The 22,925-nt window shown below is 43.4% G+C and overlaps 2 protein-coding genes across 2 annotated transcripts; one reads left to right on the forward strand and one right to left on the reverse strand.

Annotated features, from left to right (window-relative positions):
• Positions 1 to 1,445: 1,445 nt before the first annotated feature.
• Positions 1,446 to 22,490, reverse strand: LOC117336278. Its single transcript, XM_033896759.1, has 4 exons — positions 22,369 to 22,490; positions 11,243 to 11,388; positions 5,612 to 5,761; positions 1,446 to 1,851 (listed from the first exon to the last, which is right to left on the reverse strand). Exons 2-4 carry the CDS (start codon positions 11,298 to 11,300, stop codon positions 1,631 to 1,633), a joined length of 429 nt encoding a protein of 142 aa, XP_033752650.1. The 5' UTR covers positions 11,301 to 11,388; positions 22,369 to 22,490; the 3' UTR covers positions 1,446 to 1,630.
• LOC117336631 (eukaryotic translation initiation factor 3 subunit A-like) lies at positions 15,217 to 18,186 on the forward strand. Its single transcript, XM_033897243.1, has 3 exons — positions 15,217 to 15,248; positions 15,348 to 16,970; positions 17,115 to 18,186. The coding sequence occupies exons 1-3, from the start codon at positions 15,217 to 15,219 to the stop codon at positions 18,184 to 18,186; spliced, it is 2,727 nt and encodes a 908-aa protein (XP_033753134.1).
• Positions 22,491 to 22,925: the final 435 nt, after the last annotated feature.

The raw sequence follows: 22,925 nt of genomic DNA on the forward strand, positions 1-22,925 counted from the left end.
ACAGGTGACCTTAATAGACAGGTGTTTGTTAAATGCAGGTAATCGTTATAGACAGGTTCTATATACAGCGCAAATTCATCTGTTCTATTAATTATTTGGTTCCTCGATGAATTTGTGACCAAATTTAGGAAGTAAATATTATCAACGTCAACATCCGTAATTTTTGTCGATTTCAATGATTTTAATCCAACGAAGCTCATTGACTTCAAAATGAAAATATCATGTAACGACCTTGAACACATTTTTTTTGTAGATTTAGCAAACGATCATTACAAGAGACTTGTCACAACATCATAACAACAACTGATGACGTTTATGCTATATTGTATGTTTTAAGTTCGACAGCACATTCTGTAACATATAATAGCATTGACAAACCCTGATATGAAAACAGTATGTATCTCAATCCCAACTTTCAAAAGGCGAAATCATTTCAGCAAAATTGTATTGAAAATCATCTGAAAATGATACGTCACAGATTGACGACTGCAGAAAAAGGACTCACCTGTGTTAGTTACCTCCCTTCAGCTGTCACGTCGGAATGTTCATATGAGGTTGGCTCCCTTGGTACACTTGACGGAACACATTAATTTCCTATGGCACGTGTTTATAATTTTACAAAACAACGTTATGTAACATATCCCTTGTCAGGTTTTTACATATTTAAGGTCATCACATTTCGATAGTCATCACACATCCAAGGAAAACACATACTAGCATCCAAGGTCACGATATATCCAATGTCACGATGTATCCAAGGTCAAGGTCACGATTAACCCGAGTTTTCTCTGGCCCTGTCACCATGTCTGGTGTAGGGCCCCTACACCAGACATGGTGACAGGGCCAGAAAAAAACTCGGGCTTGGTCACGATATATCTAAGGTCACGATATATCCAAGGTCATGATATATCCAAGGTCATAACACATCTATGGGTCTTGCATCATCCATGGTCTCTTTACGTTTAAGGAAATAACATATCAAAGGTCACCACATATCAGAGACATCCATAAACAGGTCCTTTTAAGTCTAAGGAAAAATGTATCCAAGGTCAATCAAGGTCATATCAAAGGTTAATTTTGTTTATCATGCGTGTCAATTCTCATATCACATCCAATGTTGCAAATCATCCGATATATCCGATATAGTCTCACATAAATAGTCATCCTTCATCCAAGGTCATCACATCCAAGGTCATCACATCTAAGGTCATCACATCCAAGGTTATCACATATCCAAGGTCATTACATATCCAAGGTCATAACATAGCCAAGGTTTGACGATGGTCGTGTGATGCATATATGGACTGAGAAACATAACACTACGTTTATAGGCAGTGCGTTACAATACACATTGAAGCATAGGAAAATATAGAAAAAAAAATTACTGTTCATTTAAAAGTCTTCTGAAATAAATTCAAACAACATATTACCTTTGAACTTTTTTCCCCATATTATTTTTAACGTGGATTGTTTATAGAAAGTGACTGAATCAAAGTACCACTCCCCCACAAAATCTCAATTCGGCCCCAGGTAGAAATCACTTAAAATTGTAAAATATATTCAAATAAATGCATGTTCGATATCCCCATTAAGTCAAAATGTGTGTATTTTATCTTCAAAGAAAAACAAGTCAATCGTAATTTGGAAACACATTAAAAGCGATGTAAGCGCCTAGAGCCAGTAAGAGCACGAGACGTGTTCGATCCTCCCTTGTCGACTTGGCCCCGTTGCAGTAGTCAGTGTAACAGAAACACTGTTTGACGTATCCAGAGTCGGCGGTCGTAGCGTAACAGCCCTCCGGTTTTTGGTGCTGGCCAAAATGAGTACAATATCGGGATATCGCCGTCGTATCTGAAATACAAATAAGGGAGGTAATTCGTCCAGACATACACAGTTACATGTCAATCGCAACATCTCGGGGAAATTTCCGGCAACACTCGGAAATCTACTCGGAGTAGATTTCCGAGTGTTGCCGGAAATTTCCCCGAGATGTTGCGATTGAGTTACATGTAATCACAAGGGGTAGGCGCGGACCTACGTCACAAAAAATAATTGTCAGATAAAAAGTCCCACGACTGCATACTCGGGAAAGGCTATTTTTTTTGTCTGAGAATTATTTTTTTGTGACGTATGTCCGCGCCTACCCCCTATGCATTAAATGTATTAACACATGGTTTCGTAATCGTCTATTGTAGATATTTTTGCTTAAACATTTCCGATTGCAAGTACACATCACATGTTGGCTAGTCTTCAAAAACTTGAGCAGAGTGGGTTCATGTTTGACATGATTTCCGATCAGATATGCTAACAATAGACACCAAGACCTTTGTAAGGGTTCAGCGCTACACACCCTAAAATGACCAACGATGACATTATCTAAAATAAACTATTAGTACTGTTGTTGATACAAAAAACGACATATCAAGTGAGGAAACACCCAGTCTTTAATTTCTGTCCATTCCCATGGCACTTCTGTGGAGCAACCAACACACAGAAAATGGCGAGAACACACCAGGAAAGGGCACCCAGCTTCATATACGACACACAGAAAGAAAAACGAAACTTTACTAGCCTGTTAAAATTTACCATCACTCAGAATTAGGAGACTCAGAAATTTTGCAATAGAAGTCTTCAAAATCACAAACAATAAAAACCAATCTACTTAATGACTTAATCAATATCACAGAAAAAAAGCATACACATTCAGATATCAGGACTCTGCAGGTGTACCACATGTCAGGACAACAAAATATGGCAAGCACTCCCCCCCCCCCCCCCCCCCCCTGGTAAGGCTATCCCCCTAGGGCTATCCCCCTGGTAGAACTACCCCCCTGGTAGGGCTATCCCCCTGGTAGGACTATCCCCCTGGTAGGGCTATCCCCCTGGTAGGGCTAACCCCCCCCCCCTGGTAGGGCTATCCCCCTGGTAGGGCTATCCCCCTGGTAGGGCCTACCCCCCCCCCCCCCCTCGTAGACCTACCCCCCTGGTAGGGCTACCCCCTGGTAGGGCTCCCCCCCCCCCCCGGTAGGGCTCCCCCCCCCCCCTGGTAGGGCTATCCCCCTGGTAGGGCTAACCAACCAACCCCCCTGGTAGGGCAACCCACCTGGTAGGGCTATCTCCCTGGTAGGGCTACCCCCTGGTAGGGCTATCCCCCTGGTAGAGCTATCCCCCTGGTAGGGCTATCCCCCTGGCAGGGCTACCCCCCTGGTAGGGCTATCCTCCTGGTAGGGCTACCCCCCCCCTGGTAGGGCTATCCCCCTGGTAGGGGCTACCCCCCCCCCCCCCCCCTGGTAGGGCTAATCCCCCCCCCCCCATCTCCCTGGTAGGGCTACCCCCCTGGTAGGGCTATCCCCCTGGCAGGGCTACCCCCCTGGTAGGGCTATCCCCCTGGTAGGGCTAACCCCCCCCCCCCTGGTAGGGCTATCCCCCTGGTAGGGCTATCCCCCTGGTAGGGCCTACCCCCCCCCCTGGTAGACCTACCCCCCTGGTAGGGCTCCCCCCCCCCCCGGTAGGGCTCCCCCCCCCTGGTAGGGCTATCCCCCTGGTAGGGCTAACCAACCAACCCCCCTGGTAGGGCAACCCACCTGGTAGGGCTATCTCCCTGGTAGGGCTATCCCCCTGGTAGAGCTATCCCCCTGGTAGGGCTATCCCCCTGGCAGGGCTACCCCCCTGGTAGGGCTATCCTCCTGGTAGGGCTACCCCCCCCTGGTAGGGCTATCCCCCTGGTAGGGGCTACCCCCCCCCCCTGGTAGGGCTAATCCCCCCCCCCCCATCTCCCTGGTAGGGCTATCCCCCTGGCAGGGCTACCCCCCTGGTAGGGCTATCCCCCTGGTAGGGCTACCCCCCCCCCCGGTAGGGCTATCCCCCTGGTAGGGCCTACCCCCCCCCCCCCCCTGGTAGGGCTATCCCCCTTGTAGGGCTTACCCCCTGGTAGGGCTAACCCCCGCCCCCCCTGGTAGGGCAACCCCCCCTGGTAGGGCTATCTCCCTGGTAGGGCTATCCCCCTGGTAGGGCTATCCCCCTGGCAGGGCTACCCCCCTGGTAGGGCTATCCCCCTGGTAGGGCTTACCCCCCCTGGTAGGGCTACCCACCTGGTAGGGCTATCTCCCTGGTAGGGCTATCCCCCTGGCAGGGCTACCCCCCTGGTAGGGCTATCCCCCTGGTAGGGCTATCCCCCTGGTAGGGCTTACCCCCCCTGGTAGGGCTACCCACCTGGTAGGGCTACCCCCCTGGTAGGGCTACCCCCCTGGTAGGGCTATCCCCCTGGTAGGGCTATCCCCCTGGTAGGACTAACCCCCCCCCCAATCTCCCTGGTAGGGCTATCCCCCTGGTAGGGCCTACCCCCCCCCCCCCATCTCCCTGGTAGGGCTACCCCCCCCCCCCCTGGTAGGGCTATCCCCCTGGTAGGGCTATCCCCCTGGTAGGGCCTACCCCCCCTGGCAGGGCTACCCCCTAGTAGGGCTATCCCCCTGGTAGGGCTCCCCCCCCTGGTAGGGCTATCCCCGTGGTAGGGCTAACCCCCCCCCCCCCATCTCCCTGGCAGGGCTACCCCCCTGGTAGGGCTATCCCCCTGGTAGGGCTACCCCCCCCCCCCCCTGGTAGGGCTATCCCCCTGGTAGGGCTATCCCCCTGGTAGGGCCCCCCCCTGGTAGGGCTACCCCCCTGGTAGGGCTATCCCCCTGGTGTGGCTATCCCCCTTGTAGGGCTTACCCCCTGGTAGGGCAACCCCCCTGGTAGGACACCCCCCCCCCCCCCCCCGTGGTAGGGCTATCCCCCTGGTAGGGCTACCCCCCTGGTAGGGCTATCCCCCTGGTAGGGCTTACCCCCCCTGGTAGGGCTACCCCCCTGGTAGGGCTACCCCCCCCCCGGTAGGGCTACCCCCCCCCCCCCTGGTAGGGCTATCCCCCCTGGTAGGGCTATCCCCCTGGTAGGGCTATCCCCCCTGGTAGGGCTATCCCCCTGATAGGGCTACCCCCCCCTGGTAGGGCTACCCCCAACCCTTAGAAAACTGTGCAACTATTTTTTTAACAGACATATTCTAATACCTTTCAAATCTAAACCATAAAACTCACAATCAGGTTAATACGCTTGTATGTTTTTTCTATTTTATTTATTTTTTTATTTATTTTTATCTTTTTTGTATCTGTGTATGTCTATTACTGTTTAAGTCGGTTTTAATATTAGAGCTAATGTTGATTTGTTATGATATGTACCGACTATAAATAAAGTTTGAATTGAATTGAATTGTTAAGTTATTTTATTTACTCTTTTCTAATGCAATTTGTGTTCCACGCTGAAATTTTGTCTTAAATTAAACATCTAACATGCAATGAAAACAACTAACGCACATTTAGGAGGTGTTTCGTTTGAGAGGAGACCTACAGGTTGTAAAGGTGATCTGAATGAAATGTGTCATCTATGGCAAGTCGTCTTGTACTAAGTATGCGACTAAAGGGAATAACTTCCAAGGGTTGATAACTTCAAGGGAGGTAAGTATGCGACCAAAGGGAACATTTTCAAGGGGTGATAATTTCAAGGGAGGTAAGTAGGCGACTAAAAGGAATATTTTTTAAGGGGTGATAACTACAAGGGAGATAAGTAGTGTACTCACATGTATATCTGTTCCACTGGTTGTGAAGGAAGGCTCTGACGTAAGTTTTGAAGCACGCCGTACAGTTATGCATGACCCGCTCATCACCGCCACACAGATGTGTCGTCCCTTGTTTGAAAATGTTACATTGGTAGCAGGATACGGCGTTCACTGACAAAACAAACGAACAAGTCAACACAGAGGGTATCTGATCCTAACGAAAAATAAACCAATCCAAGAAAGAACCTAGATACGATGAAACACTAAGTTCAAATATAGCTTTTATCATCACCTTCGATTAAAAATGTTGCGTATTCACCTGTAATGTATTGTTCCAATAAACTTACATTTATATATTCTCATCTTTTGAGTAAATAAATACAGGTATATAACATTAATATCAACTTTCAACTTTGTTTAATTATTTAATGATTTAGATTAATAAAGTTGAAAGTTGAAGTTGAGTATACGGATGTTTTATTATTTAATTATTTAGATTAATAAAGTTGAAAGTTGAAGTTGAGTATACGCACGTGTATTTATTTCTAAGTGGCCCATAATCCGATATTTGTTTACCACATTTCACGAAGGTAAAATTTATCAATGAGGTATAACAGCGACAGTACAAACAAGATAAGGTATTTTACAGTTTACCTTGAGTGAAATTCATAGAAAACATCTTAAATCTTATAGCGTCATAATGTCGTGTAAAGAAAGGGAATAAAAACTTGTCAGTTGTGATAACTTTTCCTGCACATTAAACCAGTTATATCAACTTTTGTAGAAAGATTTTTTTTTGTATTTCTAAACCAAATATGCTAGTCACCTGCAGCTAATCTTGTAAGGATGGGGTAACATGTTCCGCCGGCCTCTCCCGTTACAAGCCGTATCATTAAGGATTATTTCGTATTTAAATACAACATACAGTTTTTGTCAAATTGAAATAGAAACAGACTATAGAGATAAAGTGTCGTCAATCACCTGTACCTGATCTAGTAAGGAGGGGTAACATGTCCCGCCAGCCTATCCCACTATAGAACGGATATTCATACCCTGCCCACACTGCTCTCTGACGATGACCATCTGTCAGAAATTGTCCGCCCGTCGTCCAGAGTTACGTTATCGCATCTAATCCCACTACAGCTCGTAGCATTCGTAGCTAAATAACATGTATATCTATATATATGTCCGTTGAATTAATAGACCTTTTACATGTGGACGTCTATACTTAAAATCTCTGATGGCCATTTTCAATTAAATCTTGTTATGAGTGTAGACCAGTGCAATGTAATTATCTTAATTTATGCTCGTCATAGCAAGCTCGTTGTTTATAACTTTTACCACTCTGACATTCAGGTTTGTGTAAAAATATGGTGTAGTGTGTAAATGTCTTGTATGTGCATATCTTGCTTGCTAATTATTGGCTGGTGATGAGCTCGTCGACGTTAATTATGTAAGGACTGGTCACTGATTGGTCAACGTTAGGGTTAGAGCCCGCGTCCCCCTCCTCACTCAGCAGCTATCTTTGATCGAATCAGAAGCTCTCAATTTTGTCAGTTTTTAAAACCCACCCACAGCTTACCCTTTATGAGCTTTTTTTGACAACCACACTATGTATTAAGTTCTATGATCAGTATAAATAGGCGGTTTTGGTAACCCTACTTAGGAATGCAGATACGTAATATTGGATTTATTTGTGTAATCTTAATCAATTATTTTTTTTGTCATGAGAATGTATGTAAGAAATTTTGATGTAGCAATGTGATAGAAACACTGTCGTCAAACACAGCATAAGGTACCTACAGCTGGTCACATATGTCCCGCCAGCCTCTCCCATTACAGTTCGTATCAACATAAGAATGTCTGCTTTTGCACATGTACCGCTAAATTCAGATATTTAGAAATACCGGTTTTTCTTGTTAACTTCTATTATCATTATAAAATAGTGAAAAATACAAATCATAACAAGGAAAATCGACCACAGATCACGTCGTCACGTTCAGCGATAGGTACACACAGCATTTCGAGTTTCTATAGCAAATAAATAAATCAAAATGATAACAATAAAAAATAAAAAAACTTATAAAGTCGGCGGTAAAAGAAAAGTTTGTTCCGGTAGAGATCCTCTTGGTGTTTTGTTGTATAGTTTACATGAACTTTGACCCCAGTCGTGCCAGTGTACTAACATTTCCACGTACATGTTGTCCTCAGGTGATACCCTTGGAATAAGTACAGGTGCGTGGTCACGAACGCGATGAATCACTTTATACCATCAAAAAGGTTGGCCCGTTTACATCAACGACCACCTTGGAATAGGTGAGGGGTCATCAGTACGTCCCCTAGGGACCCACCGATACTAATTTTAACTTACAAGTGTTTAGATCGGGGGCGGGGGGGGGGGGGGGGGGGGGGGGGGTACAGCAGTCTACTGTACTAGTTTGAATAAATACAGCGGATGCAATCAAGTATCAAGTATAGTGCAGGGATTTCCAAGTCATATTTTAAGTAATATAATTTTCTGTACATTGGTATTAGTCCATGACGCGATTGTCTCCTATCCTATATTAGGAACATGTAATTGACGTCATCTACTTGGAATGCAAAAGTGACGTCATTTACTTGAAATGAATACGTGACGTTACCTACAAGGAATGAATATATGACGTCACAACTTGGAAGGAATACATGACGTCGTCTATTTGCGGATGAATATGTGACGTCACACTTATACAACAAAAATAACGTCACTTACCTAAAATGAATAAGAAACGTCATAAGTTGAAAATCAATAAGTGAGCTCACCTATTCGGAATGAACATTTTACGTCACTCACTCGAAATTAATACGTGATTTCACCTGCTTTAAATGAGAAAAACCGCCGCCCCATACCAGGATTTTTTAAAACTCGTTATGTCATCACAGGAATGGAATAAGTGACATCACGCAATGTCATGCTAATGAACAGCTAACGTCACCTGTTGAAAGTTGAAAATTTTGATTAAATTATTGAACAACATGAATAGATGAAATACTATGTTTGAATTTAGATTGTTGATGTCACATTTTGAAATAAATTATTAATAAACAACAAGACAGTGTCTTATCTGAACAAACGACATCTACCTACCGGTATATCGATTTTTTGTTTATGAATCACTCATGAAATATAACATGTTTTCTGTGTGCTCATGATTTGTAGTTAATAAGACTGTATATACAGGAAGTAGACGTATATATTTGTGTTAAGACTTTGGAATTCGAGGATTTTTTATACATCGATCGCCAATATATTTCGTGAACTTATCCGTATGCCTGTCACCCGCTCGTCTGATAGGGCAGGCTAATAAAACCCTAAAAAATGACGTCATCCCAGACATAGCTAATTCTCATATTTGTCGAAGCTTGGTCAATACCCGGCCATAAACAACAGGTATGTTTACTCACCAACATGGGTTAGAGATAAGAGAGCATGTGTCACCACTGCGCGTGAGGTAATACCCACACGTTTTTTTTAACCAGGCAAAAACTTACCGTAGATATTATGATGAAACACACCTAAATGTAGATTATTCTTTTAAAACCAGGTGTCAAATTTCTATTCCTAATTCTATTGACAAATTTTAACTAAAATACACCTGATATGTACTTAGCTATATGTTCACAAAATTCAAACTAGCGAGAACTTTGATCCTAATATCACTTGTAAATCAATATCTATAGAAATTGCTGTTATTGTTGTTGTTGTTGTGGAAGGAAGGAAGGAAGGAATAAATGAATGAATGAAGGAAGGTTACAGAAGGATGGAGAACAGGAAGTGGAAACGAGGACCGGAGGTTACAGACGGATGGAGAACAGGAAGTGGAAACGAGGACCGGATGTTACAGAGGGATGGAGAACAGGAAGTGGAAACGAGGACCGGATGTTATAGAGGGATGGAGAACATGAAGTGAAAAGGAGGACCGGAGGTTACAGACGGGTGGAGAACATTAAGTGGAAAGGAGGACCGGAGGTTACAGACGGATGGAGAACAGGAAGTGGAAAGGGGGACCGGAGGTTACAGGCGGGTGGAGAACAGGAAGTGGAAAGGGGGACCGGAGGTTACAGGCGGGTGGAGAACAGGAAGTGGAAAGGAGGACCGGGGTTACAGACGGGGAGAGAACAGGAAGTGGAAAGGGGGACCGGAGGTTACAGACGGGTAGAGAACAGGAAGTGGAAAAGAGGACCGGGGTTACAGACGGGGAGAGAACAGGAAGTGGAAAAGAGGACCGGAGGTTACAGACGGGTGGAAAACAGAAAATGAAAAGAAGAATGGGAGGTTACAGAGGGATAGAGAAGATAACAGGAAGCTGAAAGGAGGACAGGAGGTGACGGAGAAGGGGGGGGGGGGGGGGGGGGGGGGCGGATTGGAAAGAGGTTGGTAAACTAGTATTTTGCCTATTACGTGTTTATTAGCCAGGAACCAGTTCAATCAACATTCAAAACATATACTGACGGGAAGAAAATAACCGACACCTGATTAGATGTAAATAACACATACGTGTGCTTTTAGGTTCGATACGAGCGAGTGCATATTGCAACATGAAAATTAAAAATAGGCAGACTTTCAAAACACAAAATCAGTGAACTGGAATGTTATAACCGATATCTGATCATATGTAAATTATTTTAGATGTATACATAATACGAACAAAGGCGATCTACAAACACCTACGGGGAAATACATTTCGTGTATCAGGCGCGTACCTGTCATGCATAAGCACATTAGCCCGTGCTTGCACATCATTTTCAAAATAGGTATTTGTCAAGAAATATTTTGGCGTTAGTTTAAACCTTTTGTGTCATTTAACATACTGACCAGTACGTTTTAAATTTTACGTGTATGCATTAGCATTGACTTATCCGGGTCCTTTTGTCGTATACATGTTATTTAGAAAGTCCAAAAGCGACCAAGTGGTACCATTTAAATTTAAAACTCAAAATTTTCCACTTCCCCTAGAGCCCTCTAAATCTTACACATCAAGTATGGTCCAGCCACGCTCCTAGTATAGATAGAAAATACCACATCCTTTCATAGAATTTATTGGAAATTTTATGTTGGTGTAGATTCACAAATAAGCTTTGAAAATATAGTCATAACTAACGCTACGGGTAACACGAATTTAAACACGTTTTGTTCGGATAGCCAAAAAACACATGTTGTTCAGATAGTAAAAAAAAGTAACTGACAATAATTGAAACGCATGTTGTACAGATAGTCAAAATAACGTAAACCAGACGTTCGGATCGTTTAAGTCTAAACATTCATCCAATCGCTAAATGCATGTACAAATGTTTTAATGGTAGAACATCAATATCCGCCACCTCTTTTGCGACGTTTGAGAATTGATCTTCTTTAAGTAAAACAATAACATGTTCAAACTATCACGGTTATGTTTTAGATTATGTTCATTTTCTTATCCACGGAGTGAATTAAATGTTTAATACATTTCTGAAAGTGAAAAGAGGTGTTATGAAGGAAGCAATATATGAAGCCGTCAACGGACGCGGAACATCAGTAGCTCTAACAAACGCCTAGCTTTGTATCACAATTTTCTATTTAAGTAATGAATAAATATTTTATTTTCTCTCTTGATAGATAACAAGAATACTTACCTGTGACAATGGGAATGACCGCCACCATCAGTACCAAACACAATAACCAAGTAGCCATTGTTTTATGTCCCAACACCTAGTCTGTCGCCAGCAGCGCGCGGTCACGCCTTTACAGGTAATAATCCATCCGGGTAACTGCGCATGTCCTAGCAAGTGTTGAATTTAAAAAAAAAATAAATGTATGTGTTATTTGTTTGTGCAATGTGCATATACGATTACCTGTCAGGTATCGCTGAATTCCATTAAAAAGGGGGAGAAAAAAAGAAAGAATGATATGCATTGTGTGTTATACCTCCATTTATGGGTGTGCCAACTTGTATTTTTACCGACAGGTAACGGTTACGTATCATTATATAGACACAAGTACCCATAATTTATCTCGTGAGTCACGTCGATCTGAACCTCGTTTAGGAGTTAGTTGTTTGAGCACGTGAAGTAAAATAGTAAATAAGATCTGCCTAGTGTCAGCGTGTTTGTGTGTGTGTGTGTGGCATTGATGTCTCCCTCGCAATAACTGACATCACACCCAGTCTTACATTTTCACTTGTTACAGTTTTCCGATAATTTCCCCGGTACACCAGGTGTGTCGAGAAATACTCGTCAACAAATCGTTAAACACACGCGGAAATGTAAAATGACTTGTAATACTATTTCATGTAGGTAGGGATGTGTGTGGTCCGGTGTAGCAGACCTTGTAGTGACAGAGGACAGTGGTCAGTTGATGCTGTACTGTATATCCTGTAAGTACTGACCACTGGACATACAGTAAACATAAAACAAAGTTTAGTGGGGAAACATAAACATATGATGGACTGAACAATGTGAAACTAATAGCAGGTCTACTGGACCATTATTGGTCCTAGTATTCTCACACGGTCTAAACACCAACAATTTAGTCTCAACTCTCACACTGACGATGTAAACAGTTAAGTTCCAACTCTCACACTGACGATCTAAACAATTTAGTCTCAACTATCACAATGACGATCTAAACAATTTAGTCCCAATTCTCACACTAACGATCTAAACATTTTAGTCTCAACTGTCACACTGACGATCTAAACAATTTAGTCCCAATTCTTACACTGACTATCTAAACAGTTTAGTTCCAATTCTTACACTGACGATCTAAACAGCAGCTAGTAACCGACAAAGCGAGAATGAATCGGTCTAAAATATGCGAAAGTGCGAGAACACATAGGGAAACAAGTGAAAACGCGATAATACAGTGTTGAATAAATGACAACTCGAAAATACAGGGTAAAATAAGTGACAACTCGAAAATACAGGGTAAAATAAGTGACAACTCGAAAATACAGGGTAAAATAAGTGACAACTCGAAAATACAGGGTAAAATAAGTGACAACTCAAAAATACAGGGTAAAATAAGTGGCAACTCGAAAATACAGGGTAAAATAAGTGACAACTCGAAAATACAGGGTAAAATAGTGACAACTCAAAAATACAGGGTAAAATAAGTGAGCACTCAAAAATACAGGGTAAAATAAGTGACAACTCGAAAATACAGGGTAAAATAAGTGACAACTCGACCATACAGTGTCAAATAAGTGACAACTCGAAAATACAGGGTAAAATAAGTGACAACTCGAAAATACAGGGTAAAATAAGTGACAACTCGAAAATACAGGGTAAAATAAGTGACAACTCGAAAATACAGGGTAAAATAAGTGAGCACTCAAAAATACAGGGTAAAATAAGTGACAACTCGAAAATACAGGGTAAAATAAGTGACAACTCGACCATACAGTGTCAAATAAGTGACAACTCGAAAATACAGGGTAAAATAAGTGAGCACTCAAAAATACAGGGTAAAATAAGTGACAACTCGAAAATACAGGGTAAAATAAGTGACAACTCGAAAATACAGGGTAAAATAAGTGACAACTCAAAAATACATGGTAAAATAAGTGAGAACTCGACCATACAGTGTCAAATAAGTGACAACTCGAGAATACATTGTCAAATAAGTGACAACTCGATAATACATTGTCAAATAAGTGACAACTCGATAATACATTGTCAAATAAGTGACAACGCGATAATACATTGTCAAATAAGTGACAACTCGAGAATACATTGTCAAATAAGCGACAACGCGATAATACAGTGTCAAATAAGCGACAACGCGATAATACAGTGTCAATTAGGCGACAACTCGATAATACAGTGTCAAATAAGTGACAACTCGATAATACATTGTCAAATAAGTGACAACTCGATAATACATTGTCAAATAAGTGACAACTCGATAATACATTGTCAAATAAGTGACAACTCGACCATACAGTGTCAAATAAGTGACAACTCGAAAATACAGGGTAAAATAAGTGAGCACTCAAAAATACAGGGTAAAATAAGTGACAACTCGAAAATACAGGGTAAAATAAGTGACAACTCGAAAATACAGGGTAAAATAAGTGAGCACTCAAAAATACAGGGTAAAATAAGTGACAACTCGAAAATACAGGGTAAAATAAGTGACAACTCGACCATACAGTGTCAAATAAGTGACAACTCGAAAATACAGGGTAAAATAAGTGAGCACTCAAAAATACAGGGTAAAATAAGTGACAACTCGAAAATACAGGGTAAAATAAGTGACAACTCGAAAATACAGGGTAAAATAAGTGACAACTCAAAAATACATGGTAAAATAAGTGAGAACTCGACCATACAGTGTCAAATAAGTGACAACTCGAGAATACATTGTCAAATAAGCGACAACGCGATAATACAGTGTCAAATAAGTGACAACTCGATAATACATTGTCAAATAAGCGACAACTCGATAATACAGTGTCAAATAAGTGACAACGCGATAATACAGTGTCAAATAAGTGACAACTCGATAATACATTGTCAAATAAGTGACAACTCGATAATACATTGTCAAATAAGCGACAACGCGATAATACAGTGTCAAATAAGCGACAACGCGATAATACAGTGTCAATTAGGCGACGACTCGATAATACAGTGTCAAATAAGCGACAACGCGATAATACAGTGTCAAATAAGCGACAACGCGATAATACAGTGTCAATTAGGCGACGACTCGATAATACAGTGTCAATTAGGCGACGACTCGATAATACAGTGTCAAATAAGTGACAACTCGATAATACATTGTCAAATAAGCGACAACGCGATAATACAGTGTCAAATAAGCGACAACGCGATAATACAGTGTCAATTAGGCGACGACTCGATAATACAGTGTCAAATAAGCGACAACGCGATAATACAGTGTCAAATAAGCGACAACGCGATAATACAGTGTCAAATAAGCGACAACGCGATAATACAGTGTCAATTAGGCGACAACGCGATAATACAGTGTCAAATAAGTGACAACGCGATAATACATTGTCAAATAAGTGACAACTCGATAATACATTGTCAAATAAGTGACAACTCGACCATACAGTGTCAAATAAGTGACAACTCGAAAATACAGGGTAAAATAAGTGAGCACTCAAAAATACAGGGTAAAATAAGTGACAACTCGAAAATACAGGGTAAAATAAGTGACAACTCGAAAATACAGGGTAAAATAAGTGAGCACTCAAAAATACAGGGTAAAATAAGTGACAACTCGAAAATACAGGGTAAAATAAGTGACAACGCGATAATACAGTGTCAAATAAGCGACAACGCGATAATACAGTGTCAATTAGGCGACAACGCGAGAATACATTGTCAAATAAGCGACAACGCGATAATACAGTGTCAAATAAGTGACAACGCGATAATACAGTGTCAAATAAGTGACAACTCGATAATACATTGTCAAATAAGCGACAACGCGATAATACAGTGTCAAATAAGCGACAACTCGATAATACAGTGTCAAATAAGCGACAACTCGATAATACAGTGTCAATTAGGCGACAACTCGAGAATACATTGTCAAATAAGCGACAACTCGAGTATACAACGAGAAAGAAGCGACAATGCAAGAATACAACGACAAAAAAGCTACAGAGTTAGAATACTAATAATGGTAGGTGAGCCAAAACAAACTCGGATGGTACCAAGACATTAAACGCGTTCTAGAATATGACGACGTTAATTCATACACGAGAATACAGACAAGGGGAGCCAAACAGACTGCGAACACAGACAAGGGGAGCCAAACAGACTGGGAACACAGACAGGGGAGCCAAACTGACTGGGAACACAGACAGGGGAGACAAACAGACTGGGAACACAGACAAGGGAGCCAAACAGACTGCGAACACAGACAAGGGAGCCAAACAGACTGGGAACACAGACAAGGGGAGCCAAACAGACTGGGAACACAGACAAGGAGAGCCAAACAGACTGGAAACACAGACAGGGGAGCCAAACAGACTGGGAACACAGACAAGGGAGCCAAACAGACTGGGAACACAGACAGGGGAGTCAAACAGACTGGGAACACAGACAGGGGAGCCAAACAGACTGGGAACACAGACAGGGGAGCCAAACAGACTGGGAACACAGACAAGGGAGCCAAACAGACTGGGAGCACAGACAGGGGAGTCAAACAGACTGGGATCACAGACAAGGAGAGCCAAACAGATTGGGAACACAGACAAGGAGAGCCAAACAGACTGGGAACACAGACAGGAGAGCCAAACAGACTGGGAACACAGACAAGGGAGCCAAACAGACTGGGAGCACAGACAGGGGAGTCAAACAGACTGGGATCACAGACAAGGAGAGCCAAACAGATTGGGAACACAGACAAGGGAGCCAAACAGACTGGGAACACAGACAAGGGAGCCAAACAGACTGGGAGCACAGACAGGGGAGTCAAACAGACTGGGATCACAGACAAGGAGAGCCAAACAGATTGGGAACACAGACAAGGAGAGCCAAACAGACTGGGAACACAGACAGGGGAGCCAAACAGACTGGGAACACAGACAGGGGAGCCAAACAGACTGGGAACACAGACAGGGGAGTCAAACAGACTGGGAACACAGACAAGGGGAGCCAAACAGACTGGGAACACAGACAGGGGAGCCAAACAGACTGGGAACACAGACAAGGGAGCCAAACAGACTGGGAGCACAGACAGGGGAGTCAAACAGACTGGGATCACAGACAAGGAGAGCCAAACAGATTGGGAACACAGACAAGGAGAGCCAAACAGACTGGGAACACAGACAGGGGAGCCAAACAGACTGGGAACACAGACAAGGGAGCCAAACAGACTGGGAGCACAGACAGGGGAGTCAAACAGACTGGGATCACAGACAAGGAGAGCCAAACAGATTGGGAACACAGACAAGGGAGCCAAACAGACTGGGAACACAGACAGGGGAGTCAAACAGACTGGGATCACAGACAAGGAGAGCCAAACAGATTGGGAACACAGACAAGGAAAGCCAAACAGACTGGGAACACAGACAGGGGAGCCAAACAGACTGGGAACACAGACAGGGGAGTCAAACAGACTGGGAACACAGACAAGGGGAGCCAAACAGACTGGGAACACAGACAGGGGAGCCAAACAGACTTGGAACACAGACAAGGGAGCCAAACAGACTGGGAACACAGACAAGGGAGCCAAACAGACTGGGAGCACAGACAGGGGAGTCAAACAGACTGGGATCACAGACAAGGAGAGCCAAACAGATTGGGAACACAGACAAGGAGAGCCAAACAGACTGGGAACACAGACAGGGGAGCCAAACAGACTGGGAACACAGACAGGGGAGTCAAACAGACTGGGAACACAGACAAGGGGAGCCAAACAGACTGGGAACACAGACAGGGGAGCCAAACAGACTTGGAACACAGACAAGGGAGCCAAATAGACTGGGAACACAGACAAGGGGAGCTAAACAGACTGGGAACACAGACAAGGAGAGCCAAACAGACTGGGAACACAGACAGGGGAGCCAAACAGACTGGGAACACAGACAAGGGAGTCAAACAGACTGGGAACACAGACAAGGGGAGCCAAACAGACTGGGAACACAGACAGGGGAGCCAAACAGACTGGGAACACAGACAAGGGAGCCAAACAGACTGGGAGCACAGACAGGGGAGCCAAACAGACTGGGAACACAGACAGGGGAGTCAAACAGACTGGGAACACAGACAGGGGAGCCAAACAGACTGGGAACACAGACAGGGGAGCCAAACAGACTGGGAACACAGACAAGGGGAGCCAAACAGACTGGGAACACAGACAGGGGAGCCAAACAGACTTGGAACACAGACAAGGGAGCCAAACAGACTGGGAACACAGACAAGGGGAGCTAAACAGACTGGGAACACAGACAAGGAGAGCCAAACAGACTGGGAACACAGACAGGGGAGCCAAACAGACTGGGAACACAGACAGGGGAGTCAAACAGACTGGGAACACAGACAAGGGGAGCCAAACAGACTGGGAACACAGACAGGGGAGCCAAACAGACTGGGAACACAGACAAGGGAGCCAAACAGACTGGGAGCACAGACAGGGGAGTCAAACAGACTGGGATCACAGACAAGGAGAGCCAAACAGATTGGGAACACAGACAAGGGAGCCAAACAGACTGGGAACACAGACAAGGAAGCCAAACAGACTGGGAACACAGACAAGGGGAGCCAAACAGACTGGGAACACAGACAAGGAGAGCCAAACAGACTGGGAACACAGACAAGGGGAGCCAAACAGACTTGGAACACAGACAAGGGAGCCAAACAGACTGGGAACACAGACAAGGAGAGCCAAACAGACTGGGAACACAGACAAGGGAGCCAAACAGACTGGGAACACAGACAAGGGAGCCAAACAGACTGGGAACACAGACAAGGGAGACAAACAGACTGGGAACACAGACAAGGGAGACAAAACACAAGATATTAAGACCTTAAAAAACTGTGTTGATGTCATTGATGGCTATTTACAAGCTCCCAACTGTTGCCTTGGTGATAACTAATCTCTAGCCTTGGGGGTTTACATGAGTGATGACAGGGGCAATGCACTCTGGCTCTGTACATTAAGGGCGATACATAAAGTGTTCCATCAAAGGTAAAAGAAAAGAAAAGATATAGTTTGATGGTCAACCCTTCAGATCCGTAAACCGTACTTCCAGGCAAGTCAGACTGCAATGCTCCTATAATATACATGTGATTGGTATAAAACATATCAGGTCCCCTTCGTCCTGACCAAAGCGATGTATAAAAACATCGTTGTCATGATCTACGATATCACAGCTCTATATCGTGTAGTCATTCTACATGTATATACTCTGTCCAATATTATAGTTATTAAGTACAGTGTATTTCCAAATGATACTGAAACAAATTTGCTGATTTGACGATTTGTTATATTTTTGTGTATTTGCTGTATTAGGACCACAGGGACCTGACGATTAGTTACAGTAATGTGTATTAGGACCACAGGGATCTGACGATTAGTTACAGTAATGTGTATTTGGACCACAGGGACCTGGCGATTAGTTACAGTAATGTGTATTTGGACCAGAGGGACCTGGCGATTTGTTACAGTAATGTGTACTTGGACCGCAGGGACCTGACGATTTGTTACAGTAATATGTATTAGGACCACAGGGACCTTACGATTTGTTACAGTAATGTGTATTTGTTGAATTTGGACCACAGGGATCTGACGATTTGTTACAGTAATATGTATTAGGACCACAGGGACCTGACGATTTGTTACAGTAATGTGTATTTGGACCACAGGGACCTGACGATTTGTTAAAGTATATGTATTTGTTGAATTTGGACCACAGGGATCTGACGATTTGTTACAGCAATGTGTATTTGAACCACAGTGACCTGACGATTTGTTACAGTAATGTGTATTTGGACCGCAGGGACCTGACGATTTGTTACAGTAATATGTATTAGGACCGCAGGGACCTGACGATTTGTTACAGTAATATGTATTAGGACCACAGGGACCTGACGATTTGTTACAGTAATGTGTATTTGGACCACAGGGACCTGACGATTTGTTACAGTAATATGTATTAGGACCGCAGGGACCTGACGATTTGTTACAGTAATATGTATTAGGACCACAGGGACCTGACGATTTGTTACAGTAATATGTATTTGGACCGCAGGGACCTGACGATTTTTTACAGTAATATGTATTTGGACCACAGGGACCTGACGATTTGTTACAGTAATGTGTATTTGGACCACAGGGACCTGACGATTTGTTAAAGTATATGTATTTGTTGAATTTGGACCACAGGGATCTGACGATTTGTTACAGTAATGTGTATTTGAACCACAGTGACCTGACGATTTGTTACAGTAATGTGTATTTGGACCGCAGGGACCTGACGATTTGTTACAGTAATATGTATAAGGACCACAGGGACCTGACGATTTGTTACAGTAATGTGTATTTGGACCGCAGGGACCTGACGATTTGTTACAGTAATATGTATTAGGACCACAGGGACCTGACGATTTGTTACAGTAATGTGTATTTGGACCACAGGGACCTGACGATTTGTTACAGTAATATGTATTAGGACCGCAGGGACCTGACGATTTGTTACAGTAATGTGTATTTGGACCGCAGGGACCTGACGATTTGTTACAGTAATATGTATTAGGACCACAGGGACCTGACGATTTGTTACAGTAATGTGTATTTGGACCGCAGGGACCTGACGATTTGTTACAGTAATATGAATTAGGACCACAGGGACCTGACGATTTGTTACAGTAATATGTATTAGGACCACAGGGACCTGACGATTTGTTACAGTAATATGTATTTGGACCGCAGGGACCTGACTATTTTTTACAGTAATATGTATTTGGACCACAGGGACCTGACGATTTGTTACAGTAATGTGTATTTGTTGAATTTGGACCACAGGGATCTGACGATTTGTTACAGTAATATGTATTAGGACCACAGGGACCTGACGATTTGTTACAGTAATGTGTATTTGGACCACAGGGACCTGGCGATTAGTTACAGTAATGTGTATTTGGACCACAGGGACCTGACGATTTGTTAAAGTATATGTATTTGTTGAATTTGGACCACAGGGATCTGACGATTTGTTACAGTAATGTGTATTTGAACCACAGTGACCTGACGATTTGTTACAGTAATATGTATTAGGACCACAGGGACCTGACGATTTGTTACAGTAATATGTATTAGGACCACAGGGACCTGACGATTTGTTACAGTAATATGTATTTGGACCGCAGGGACCTGACGATTTGTTACAGTAATATGTATTTGGACCACAGGGACCTGACGATTTGTTACAGTAATGTGTATTTGTTGAATTTGGACCACAGGGATCTGACGATTTGTTACAGTAATATGTATTAGGACCACAGGGACCTGACGATTTGTTACAGTAATGTGTATTTGGACCACAGGGACCTGGCGATTAGTTACAGTAATGTGTATTTGGACCACAGGGACCTGACGATTTGTTAAAGTATATGTATTTGTTGAATTTGGACCACAGGGATCTGACGATTTGTTACAGTAATGTGTATTTGAACCACAGTGACCTGACGATTTGTTACAGTAATGTGTATTTGTTGAATTTGGACCACAGGGATCTGATGATTTGTTACAGTAATATGTATTAGGACCACAGGGACCTGACGATTTGTTACAGTAATATGTATTTGGACCACAGGGACCTGACGATTTGTTAAAGTATGTGTATTTGTTGAATTTGGACCACAGGGATCTGACGATTTGTTACAGTAATGTGTATTTGGACCACAGGGACCTGACGATTTGTTACAGTAATGTGTATTTGGACCAATATCGGTACATCTATAGTGAGGTCAATTTTGCCATGGTTACTCTTTCCCCATAAAATAAATGTCTTTTGATGAATAGAACGGACTCATTGATAGTGGGACCCAAATACATCATGACAAATTTTAATGTTCCTGTGGTTGAGCTTTTCCAAAAGTTATTGTATAAAAGTGATTTGTTGACCAATGTTGTGACCTCGGCTGGGTGTATATAGAGATGTACGGTGGCTGGGAGCAGACATTATAAAAAAACACTGACCCCTCATGTGTAGAGAGGGGCGTGACCCCTAATGTGTAGAGAGGGGCGTGACCGCAATGTGTTGAGAGGGTCGCGACTCCAGTGTGTTGAGAGGGGTGTCCCAAATGTGTAAGGGGCGTGACCCCTAATGTGTAGAGAGGGGCGTGACCCCTAATGTGTAGAGAGGGGCGTGACCCCTAATGTGTAGAGAGGGTCGCGACTCCAGTGTGTTGAGAGGGGCGTGACCCTAATGTGCAGAGAGGGACGTGACCCTAATGTATAGAGACGGGCGTGGCCCCTAATGTGTAGAGAGGGCGTTACCCCTAATGTGCAGAGAGGGGCGTGACCCTAATGTGCAGAGAGGGGCGTGACCCCGATGTGTAGGGAGGGGCGTGACCCCGATGTGCAGAGAGGGGCGTGACCCCAAAGTGTAGGGAGGGGCGTGACCCCAATGTATAGAGACGGGCGTGACTCCGATGTGTAGGAAGGTGTATGAACTCCATGTGTAGAGAGGGACGTGACCAGATATGGCCGGGACCCAAATGTGTAGAGGGACGTGACTCCGATGTGTAGAGAGAGGATTGACTCAAATGAGTAGAGAGGGGCGTGGCTCTAATGTGTTGAGAGGGGCGGGACCACGCTTTGTACAGAGGGGCAGGACTCCAATGTGTAGAGAAAAAATATGTGTACCCCGGATAATATCCCTTCAATCACCAGGACTAACCAGGTGATACTGCGTGACCTCGAACTAAGGCTATGGAAATCCAACGTAGTGCAAGTAATGCCAATTTCACAGTTGGTTATTCAGAAGCTATGGGAAAGGACCGAGTCGGTTTCAAATGGATTGACCAAAGTTCTATGGTTACCTTTTTGAAGAAAAACAATGATAATTTTGTAATTGATGTAGCCGAGACTTGAGCAGAAAGCCATTCAGTTTGTCAACTTGTTTCATCTAGTTTCCACCATAGGACATGGATATCGCCCGGAAACAAACTTCCTGATGTAAAGCGGACTGCATCAACCAGTAATTAAGAAAATGGAGCAGACAAAGCTATTTCCCTAGAGTATCTACAACTTCAAACATTAATTTATAACTTACACTTAGCCGTGTTCATGGTGTTGGGGTTTCATTCCATTCATTCGAGTATGGCTTCTTTTCCCGCGATATTTACTCAAAAATTGGAAGTCGAAAGTCAAGGTTGTCTTGCCTAAAAATCGATAGTCAAAGTTTCATTCCATTCCAATATGGCTTCTTTTCCTTTTCCCTTTAGGTCATTGTGTCTTTATTTGATTACCAACTTGTTTCCGGGACACTCAATATTCATGATCAGTAGGCATGTGTGTCACCGTCGATTCTAAGCCCCGCCTACAGCCAATCAGAATCGGTGTTAGTCTCGCGTGCCACTTGTTTGTACTAAAAGTTGTTACGTGAACGTCGATAAGCTAGAATATGTTACACAAAGTAGGACGACTGGATCGTTGACGATTTAAGACAGCATAGACAATATATTACTGAAACGGTGAATCTGGACGTGACTGCACATGAAACTCTTTTCTCTCGGTACAAACTTTTTGCCAATTTGGACCGGAGATGTTCGGGGTTTCTTTTGGACGAGGACGGGCCTAGTTGTCTTGTTTTACTCTCTGATTAGTCTT

Source organism: Pecten maximus, chromosome 10 (assembly GCF_902652985.1).
Source record: "Pecten maximus chromosome 10, xPecMax1.1, whole genome shotgun sequence".
Classification (NCBI taxonomy): Eukaryota; Metazoa; Mollusca; class Bivalvia; order Pectinida; family Pectinidae; genus Pecten; species Pecten maximus.

Bases quoted from the DNA above. Each gene is read 5' to 3' on its own strand.
- LOC117336278 (XM_033896759.1), bottom strand. From the start codon at position 11,300: ATGGCTACTTGGTTATTGTGTTTGGTACTGATGGTGGCGGTCATTCCC. The intron at 5,762-11,242 runs GTAAGTATTCTT...TTGTTTTGTCAG, and splicing joins GGTCATTCCCATTGTCACAG to TGAACGCCGTATCCTGCTAC. The intron at 1,852-5,611 runs GTGAGTACACTA...TTTGTATTTCAG, and splicing joins CCAGTGGAACAGATATACAT to ATACGACGGCGATATCCCGA.
- LOC117336631 (XM_033897243.1), top strand. From the start codon at position 15,217: ATGCAAGAATACAACGACAAAAAAGCTACAGA. The intron at 15,249-15,347 runs GTTAGAATACTA...TTCATACACGAG, and splicing joins AACGACAAAAAAGCTACAGA to AATACAGACAAGGGGAGCCA. The intron at 16,971-17,114 runs GTCAAACAGACT...CTGGGAACACAG, and splicing joins CTGGGAACACAGACAGGGGA to ACAAGGAGAGCCAAACAGAC.